This window comes from Micropterus salmoides, unplaced genomic scaffold (assembly GCF_014851395.1).
Source record: "Micropterus salmoides isolate LMB-PRFRI ecotype aquatic unplaced genomic scaffold, ASM1485139v1 Ms_hic_scaffold_19, whole genome shotgun sequence".
Lineage (NCBI taxonomy): Eukaryota > Metazoa > Chordata > Actinopteri > Centrarchiformes > Centrarchidae > Micropterus > Micropterus salmoides.
The window spans coordinates 27,730,023-27,739,363 of NW_024041039.1; the positions used below are offsets into that span (position 1 = coordinate 27,730,023).

Genomic DNA, 9,341 nt, shown 5'->3' on the forward strand with positions numbered 1-9,341 from the left:
CCCAACTGTAATCATCTTGATATTGAACTCCTTTCAGAAGGGGTTGTGGGTGCTCTTGCACTGTATGTGCAGCAGTGCCCACTTCAAAGCCTTTGCTGTAGACCTCACTGACTGAAAGCTTAGTGACCAAAAACTGGGCGTCACAACTCTAAGACTCCTTCATTTACTGTTTTCTGACGGTTTTGATCAGGGATATAAATGCTTTGATGAGGATATCTGGTTGTAAAGCACACAAACATCTCCCCTTCAATTCAGACGCCAAAGGCTTTTCTTGTTATTTTGAGTCCAGCATCAGAGAACACTTCACAGCAGCCTGGCTTCTATTATCCAGGGCCAATATTTAAAGCGTTGGCTTTCAAGGAAATGCACTTACATGTATACAACACGCACTTACTAGCTTCTTGACTTGAAACAAAATAAAAGAACTAATTCTGCCTACAGTATGTCCTCATTAGTATCTGTCTCTAAAACGTTTGCCATGGCTTCTGCCTGTCCGTTTCTACTTCAGGTGTAATGTGGAATCATACGGAGGTTGAGGAGAGGGTCGATCCAGTGGAAGAAAACCTGTGCAAACACATTGAGCAAGAAAAACAGGCGTGAGTGTAGTATTTTAATGCATTACCATACTAAATGTTTTCATACTTTCTCCTAAGACCCTGCTCTGATTGATTAGACACAGCAGATGCTGTGTTAGGCTGACAAAAGATGAATTTGGTACTGCTAATATCCCCCCTCAGTTACAAGAGCACCATTGGGCGTCTAAAAGCATTGAGGACAGAGATTGAGCACTTACAGCTGTTGTTGGAGAGGGCAAAGGTCAAGCTCCAGAAGGACTTCCATAAGTGGTGGAGCCAGGAGGCTTCCAGTGTGCAGGTGACTGACCTTAGCTTTCTCTACCTATCTATGTGACAACACCACATAAAGCTTCTGAAAGCTAGTGTGTGAAAGATATGTTTCTGACATTAGGAAGGAAGGCTTGTCTGTTGATTTTTTGTCTCAATATTTATGGATGTTTTCTTTTTTGTTTTCTGAATATTGGCCTCTATGGACATATTTGTGTGTGTGTGTGTGTGTGTGTGTGTGTGTGTGTGTGTGTGTGTGTGTGTTGATGTGTCTGTGCATATGTTCGCAGGCCTTTATGGCACCAGTGTGACCCTTGCAGCCTCTGTTCAGCATCATGCTGAATGGGCCCTGGTGGGTAGATATGTAGGAGTGGACAGGACAGAAACACATTTTTACAGAATTCCATGCGCCCCAAACAAGGGCCTGGAGAGCAGCTTAGAGGAAAGACAGCACCGGCATCAGTACATAGTCGTAAAGTAGAGTCTTAACAAGCACAACGTGTTCGTGAGGTTTCTCAGGAACACAGGGGAGGATAAGAAGTGAGTCAGTGTTTAGTTCAGTCCTAAATAATAAGTTTGTGCTGATGCTTAAATACTTAAAAGAAGAGAAAGATCAGTTGAAAACTCCTAAATTATGAATAACACTGTTGTAGAACTAGAAGTCTCTGGTCTCACACTTACACACTTGGCCTTGACGGCTGCTGTGCACATTTTAGAGAAAATGTTAAGCAGCGACATCTGACCAGCAGACACCGCTGGCTTCTCCTCTTTGGTTTTGATCTTATGAATGGAGAACAATCTCACTCACATCTGAGCAAGGTCTGGGAATGTATCACTGAATGACAAATGGAAAGAAGAGGAAGTCTGACAGACAGACAAGCAGGACATTTTCCTTGCCAGGATACGTATATCCAACAGCTTTGTTCTACCATGTCTTGTTCTGTTTTTGGAAAATGGTACGCATGTTATTGATTAAAGTTTGAGTAAGAGGTTTGATGGAGCTAAATACCCGAGGTCTTCCGTTCCCTCTAGCTGTTGCAAGTTACATATGGCCACATTGTGTTTAACTGTCATCGGCATCATCCGCGTGGAATGGTGTTTTTGCAGAGAAGTGTAAAACAGTAATTTCTCAATGATTGCGACTAGGAGTCTGAGTCAGAGGCCAGAGCCAGATCTCGCACAGGGTCGCCAAGTGGAACCTTGCAGCCGTCTTCACCTGGTACTCTGGGATCTCGGTGAGACACATTTTCTGTGATTTATGTACAAGCTGACTGACTGCTTTTTGGCTGTCCTTCCATCCCTCCAGCAGATTCAAATGTACACCTATTAAAAGTTGTGGGCCATTATATTTAGATGTCTCTACTCAGCCGATTAGTTGCACACAGAAGCCAACCAAGTTACAAGGAGAAACACCTTCCCCTCACGGACTCACTTGCACTCAATTCATTGATATGGTTATTTTTACCTTCTCACCATCTGTGCTTAAATAGTACTTGTTTCTATGGAACAAAAATTAAAAGATAATGACATTTAGATTATTTTCCCATCAGCAACCATGGTGATATTAGCAGGGGAAGTGGTTCCCACTATAATTAGACATTTAGCAGCGAGACAGGTGATATTTCACATACCATGTCTGCCACAAGTCTGCCATGACTTTGGTTCTGACAAGGTTTTGATCACAGATTTTGTATCCCATTCACAGAAACACTGAGCACAATATTTGTCCAGTGCAGTCTGAGTAGTGAGGATGTGGACACACAGACACATCTTTGCTACTCTGACTGCATCAGGCTATCTGCAGGCCTTGAAAAGTCTTAAAAAACATGGAATTCAGTTTCCTTAAATGACCATGGATGGTATTAGAAAGTCTTAAAAAAATGACAAGTCATTTAATTTAGAAAAGTCTGAAATATTTTCTCTTTCCTATTGTAGGGAGTAAAAATGTAAATGTTTTTCTGTCCATTTGTGGGCAGTGAGGGTTGGTTAGTTAGTGGTTTGTTCACTGGAGAGGCTGTTCTTTTTGTGGGGTTTCAGTCAGCCCCTTCAGACCTTTATGCTGTCACTACTGCTAACAACAGTAGCTAGGAAGCGTATTGTAACATTATTGCCAAATAGGGTTGCCAACTGTCCCGTATTAGCCGTGAAGTCCCTTATATCAGGCCTAATTAATTTGTCCCATACGTGACGTCTCTTGTCCAGTTTTTTGACTACTATGCTGATCTAACCACTGACTGATACAACAGCAACAGCAGCAATGCTGATCACGACACTTGACAATGGTCACCGACACCTGTCATCATCCAATCACAGCGGGATATCCTGACTGATCTAATTTATCCCCGACGGAAGGTGAGCCGGTGGCAACCTTTTACTTGGTTGCCACCAACGCTTCAAACAAGTGAAACAGAAAAGATATATTTCTGTGTCTGATGGAATGCGGTGATAGTTACTTGACTTTTATGAAGATAGTGATGAAACAGCAAATAGTAACTCCCTGACAAAGCATGAACTGGAAGTAAAACACATCACAGATGTTTTGTGTTATACTAATAGTAAAGGTACAGCATACAGAAGCTATGTTCTTTTTAGTTTGTCACATGTACACAAAGGGGATAACCTTTTCTAACCAGTGCAAGAGTCACAAGTGTTTTGTATTAGACAAATAGTAAAGGTAACAGGTAATGCTTCAATTAAAGGACTGTGTTAAAGGTACCTGCTCTAAATAAACTAAAATGAAACCTACCATATGTTGCCATGGCATGAGAGTAATGTACAAATGACAAATTGCTTCAAGCAATACGCTGTATATTCACACAAAACAATATCCCCACTGCCTCCCTCAGCACCTTTTGTCCCTCATTTCATTGACAAAGTTGGCAACACTATTGCTAAATGTCAATTTTGACAAAAACTAAACAGATCTTTTTCATCATACTTTCATACTTTGGCCAGTATGATCATATAACATGTCTTAAATTGCATTCTTTGTGGTATTAAAAAGGTTTTAACAAGTTTTAAATTTGGCTTGGTGAACCCTGCACAGACTCTGGGTGTTTTGCATTGTTGCGCCCTCTTGTGGTTGAGATAAGCAAATGTATATGATGATACTGAAAAACAGAGAGAATGACACCGGTACAGACACCGGTGAGATACAATGAGAACCAGCTGTAGACCCACCACTTGAGTTTCATTTGGACATTCTGCTGTATTGCAGCTGAAGATACAGATAACCTGCGGTATTATGGTGTAACAATCTTTATGAAATGCTCTCCTAACTTGTTATACAGTGCACCTGCTCCGGGCAGTACTGTGAGAGACTCTTCAGCAGGGCCAGTCATGGATCTCAGGTTTGTCTAGCTTCACTTAATGTCTTATTTGTTTACTATAACGTACTACTGGATTGTACTGCACGTCACACTTTGTCCTGTTGAATTTCAGAAGCTTCATCCCCAAGAGCGTACCTCCCTCCACAGCTGTCCCAGCATGGCAAGATAAGTCCCAGGATGGGAGGGTGACTGACTTCGCTCCATCTGAGTGGAGGTATATGGAAGGCTGGTTTGGCAAGTTGTAAATGCCTTTGAAAACTACAGATTTAGTTCTTTGTGTAATTATAGCACCTCCATCCATCAAATTTGTAGCTCTCTAGGCTTTTCTCTATCAAACACTAAGCACAAAGAAACCCTGTGATTAGGATTTGCAGAATTGATTAATAAAAAGAGAATTTTGTATCCAATTTAGTTTAAGAACCGTGCATGCTCACAACTACGTGTACACCTTTCAACACATAAACTAGAGTGGCGTATTCGACATAAGAACAGTAGCTGTATAGTCTGCATTTAGCCTGGACCTGTAAAGTTTATAGCCTTACTTTGTTTTCTTTCCACCTTTTTTATTTCTTTGTGAAGTAATGTCTCCAAACTGTATTACAGTACAGACCTGGGGTTTCGCTTGAATGCTGCTGCTGAAACTACCTTTTTACAACCGCAGTAAAACACCCAATACATAACATTTATGCTTTTGTTCGTCTCCAGTAACCACTTGTAGGACAGAGATATTATTCTTTTATATGTACGCACAAAAACAATTCAAACATATTACAGCACTGGTGTTTAGAACGGTAAGGGTAAGGGATTGTTAAAAGATTTGCTTATTTGTGTTAAAGAAACTAAAGAATCTATACTGATATTAACATACTACATGACACGCATATCCATTTCAGGGCCCTTTCCACCACCAAGCTCTCATCCTCCTCTATATCCCTGACTGGAGATCAACAGGCTGATGCCGACATCCTGGCCTTTGTCAGAGCCAGGCAAAACCTTCTCTACAGGACTGGTACTCACACACAAAACAAGAAATAATACACACACTAAGCTTTCACACAATATGCATTTTGCATTCAACACTGCCCTCTGGTGGTGTGCTGACTTACAACACTTCACCTGACAAGAAAGTTTATACCGGGAGACCATAAATGTCTTGTTTTCAGCTTTTGAGAGTTGTTTAATGAGTGTACATCACATTCTATGTGTTCTATATTAGAAACGACCTGTAACATATAACACTTGATAAGCCACCAATTACAAGCTGAAGATGATTTCAGTTTCACTTTTGCTTTGCTCCAGCAGTAGTGCGTGATGAGTAGGGCTTTTTTTGGGCAGGAGCCCATAATTCACGGAAACAGGTATCGCAAAACACTGACAGAGCTCATATTTTGCTGTTACGCAGTTCTTCTCTGTTCTCTGTTCCACACACACTCTCTCTCCCCTCCACTGACCCTTGTGTAGCTGCTTACTTTGGCAGACAGTAAAGTGGACTTGGCTGTCTTGTGGTTTGCCACTAGATATCCAGAACAAGGTCATGTGAACAGACAGAACCATGGCCAAATGAGCAGAGACACCAGACAGAACAATAGTCAGGCTGAGGAAGATATTTGCCCTTTCTTTCTTTCCATCTGTCTGTCTATCTTTCCTTTCTTTTCTTTACCCACTCTAGGTAAGGAAGATTTCATGCCTCTTTATCTGGCCACCACTAAGCTGGATAGCAACTGTGTTTAGACTCTCCTTGGCTGTTTGGTAATCCCTGTATGGTGGTAACACTCCTACTAAAAACAGCTTTTAAGTCACTAGTGCATGATGGGAAAAAGACAGACTGCACGATTTCAGAGTGGAGGCTGTTATTGGAGGTAGAGTTCGAGTAGTTTATGGGGTGGTTCACTGTAATTTAATTTCAGGGATTGTTACTCTGAAAATAATAAAATGTGATGGCTGAAGGGAATAATTTTGGCCATTTTTTTTCTTGCTTATTTGTTCTTGTACTTTCAACTGGATGTCCAATCTGCCATGTGTTTTTTTTATGTATTTCAGGCCCACCTCAGTAATAACATGAAGTTCCGATGAAGTATGCAAAGCCTGAAGTTATCGTCACCTGACTGCTTGTAAAAGCCCCAGGTTTGAGAGGCCGTAGAAGGATGCTAAAAATGTGGATTCAACATTATTGAGTATTGGTAGACTGACAATGAAGATGTGTGAAGAAGTGATCTTAACAGGGTCTGAAATATATTAGATTTATCAAAAAAAAAAAGACCCCTCTGCCAAACACAAGCCACACATCCTGTCTGATTTTACATGCATACACACAGTTGTTGACCTCCTGGAGATTATGCCAGTGATATACTGTACAGCAGTATAAATCACAGCCTGCGCCGGCCATTTGATCTGAACAAATGTTGTCTCAAGATATCAGAGGAAGGAGCGGAAAATAGGAAACCAGTTGGATCCAGTATGTGTTTAAAGTAATGAATCATGACTTTTTAAATGGTCGTAGGAAGTTTGGACATTTAAAATCACACATGAATTTCTGTCTGGTTTCATTTTGTTCTAAAAGTGTTACACATTTTGTGTGAAATGTTGTACAGAGAGGTGTAGTTGACAGGATGTGCAGTAGTGTACGTTTATTTCTGAACTACATTAAAGAGTGTTAATGTTTTGTTGTAAATCTGCACAAAATATTGAATAAAAAATAAAAGAATTGCAAAATCCTTAACGTGTTTAACTGAAGTACTTACTACTGTAGTACTGCCGTTACTAGCCTAAGATGTTAGTGAGTTACACATAGCATCAGTTGTTTGGGCCCTCATTATATCCTACTGTATATGCCTGTTCTGTATTCTGTGGGAAGCTCGTGCCACATGATTTAAACTCAGTACAGGCTTTACATTTTTTGTGAATGTTTTGATGAATGCTACTCACAATTGTTGTTTTCTTTTATCATCCCTAATGCTAAATCTCTTTCTTATAATTCTTCCTTTACAGTTACTCTCTTGCAAATGGCCATTGAAGTATGGGGTTGCTGTGGCTAATTTTCCTATGGAATTCAACTGGAAAATTACCTAGTACAATTTACTTCCTTAAGTGATTCTTTACATATGTCAGCCATGAAATGTATAAGGACGACCAAGACTTTGGTTTGCATCATACTTGTACGTCAATACTGTGAAAATGGCCCAATAGTAGTCAAATTTATTCCACATTACCAATACCAGTAAACAGGAAATCCACCCTTAATTACATTCCAATGGCGGTATGGAGGAGTAAACTGTGTCTCTAAGCTCTCCTCCAAATATGATCTCTATTTTCAAGTATTGTACAGGTCTGGGCACAGACTGGACAGAAGGCACTATAGACAGGTCTCCAGTTTGTACACAGCTTCAAGCTACAGAATTTGATATTCAAATAGGTTTGCCAACATTTTCTTTGCATTGAATATTGAACTGAACGATCATTTACTTTGATAATTCAGTGTATATAATATCAGTCAAACTAAGTTACAGTCAATTGTCCGACTGCCACAGCGCTCCTGGCATTCTCTGTATCCGTCATCCCTGGAAATCAAATCTATCCGGTCTCCTCAGAGCCATCGCTACAAACCTATCCAAACAGAAGACAACCTGTGAACATCAGAACAACCTGTTTGCATGGCTTTGGGTTGATTTGTTTGACAGATGCGCAATTTGCATCCGGGCAGAGTTGCCTTGGAGAAAGGGCATTCTTTGATCAAGTCATAATATCTTATTTCTTTCAGTCTCATCACGTCTCTTTTTTTCTTCAGTTTTGTTTAGGTAAGCCAAAGGTTAACATCACAGGGTGTTTTCTGTGCTGAGACCATGCTCTCCTTGTTGCCTGTTTTACCCTGATTGATGAAGAAAGTACTTCTGTTTGGCACTGGTCACAGAGAGTGCTGCGCTCATGTTTCTCCTCGGCCGAGCGTAACGGTGACTTTCTTACAAGTGTATTCAAAGCTCACACCGTAATAGCCGCAGAACTCCCAGCTTGTTTTCTCACATGATGTATAAATAAAATGATGTCAATATAAATAAAACATGCCCACTTTATTCACCGATGGCCAGAGGGTGTGTTTAATCTAGCAACACTGGCGAGACGTATTACATTATGAAGATATGTAGCCATCATAGAAATGCCACTGTTTATCATATTCTGCCCCACTGGGAGTTTGGACAGTTCTTTTCATTCAGACAAGCTGTGACTTCGGGACACCAAACTACCAGAACAGAACTGAACATTTCCACGATACAGCTGTAGTTGTTGGCATCTACTCCAAAGTGCTTTTCTTCCATTACACTTTTTGGCCCGCAATCAAGCAGTGCTCTCCAAGACAAACATATCATCTCTTTTCTCTTCATCTGACTAGAAAATGTCTGATGTTTGTTCCAGCAGACTTCTATGGGTTAGATATGTTTAGCTTGTAGACTGATGAGATTTTGACCAAGTCCATACTTAATTAAAGTAAATGCATCTCCTCTGACATGGCTCAAGTTGTGGCCCCAGTAAATTCTTATTTCAACAGCAGTTTCAGCAAAGTCTGTCAATTCAGGAGTCCAGTAGTTTGCGGTTGCACAATGCAGAATCGAACGGCTCTAGCATCTGCGCTCCACCATTGTGGGTGCTCGAACAACCAACAGCAGTCAGATCAAATATTAACTTTTACTCTGCAGACAAGATGCTGCCACCGCTTCCTTATTAGTGGAAACAGTTGAAAGTGTATGTGTGTGTCCAGATGTCACGCTAATGGAGAGGAGGAGCATGACCGTTTCCCAAGCAACCCATAAATCAGCCCCCAACACCTACGTTACTCTGAAGGATCGGAGCATTGAGTGGAGAAGTTTTACCTTCAGAGGATTATTCAGTTAAGACCGTCACTCCAAGTTACAGCTGTGCCAGACATCAGTCTTCCTTGATGTTGCTGTGATTTAGATTAGAGCCTTGAGAGCAATACATTTTTGTCTCAGAATTTCCTATTCCCTCTTTTGGAGAAGAATGCCTCAGTCTTAACAATGGAAGGTGTTCTTTGGGGAACTATTCATGAGACCTGCATATTTCATCAAGACACTGATTGTTAGTACTTATTGAAGCGATTGACCTCTTCTCTGAGTTTGAGCATCAGTGTCTGTGTACATTTCGGTGGTGGAGGAGGTTG

At 40.8% G+C, this 9,341-nt stretch overlaps 1 protein-coding gene across 1 annotated transcript in view; it reads left to right on the top strand.

Moving 5' to 3' along the window:
• kif6 (kinesin family member 6) overlaps positions 1-6,885 on the top strand; it is a 56,854-nt gene extending 49,969 nt beyond the window's left edge. The window contains exons 17-23 of the mRNA XM_038729700.1: positions 509-596; positions 738-873; positions 1,989-2,077; positions 4,133-4,192; positions 4,284-4,385; positions 5,065-5,180; positions 6,212-6,885. Coding sequence (XP_038585628.1) covers positions 509-596; positions 738-873; positions 1,989-2,077; positions 4,133-4,192; positions 4,284-4,385; positions 5,065-5,180; positions 6,212-6,225 — 605 coding nt within the window. The 3' untranslated portion in view covers positions 6,226-6,885. The remainder of the gene's footprint in view (positions 1-508; positions 597-737; positions 874-1,988; positions 2,078-4,132; positions 4,193-4,283; positions 4,386-5,064; positions 5,181-6,211) is intronic.
• The last annotated feature ends 2,456 nt before the right edge of the window (positions 6,886-9,341 follow it).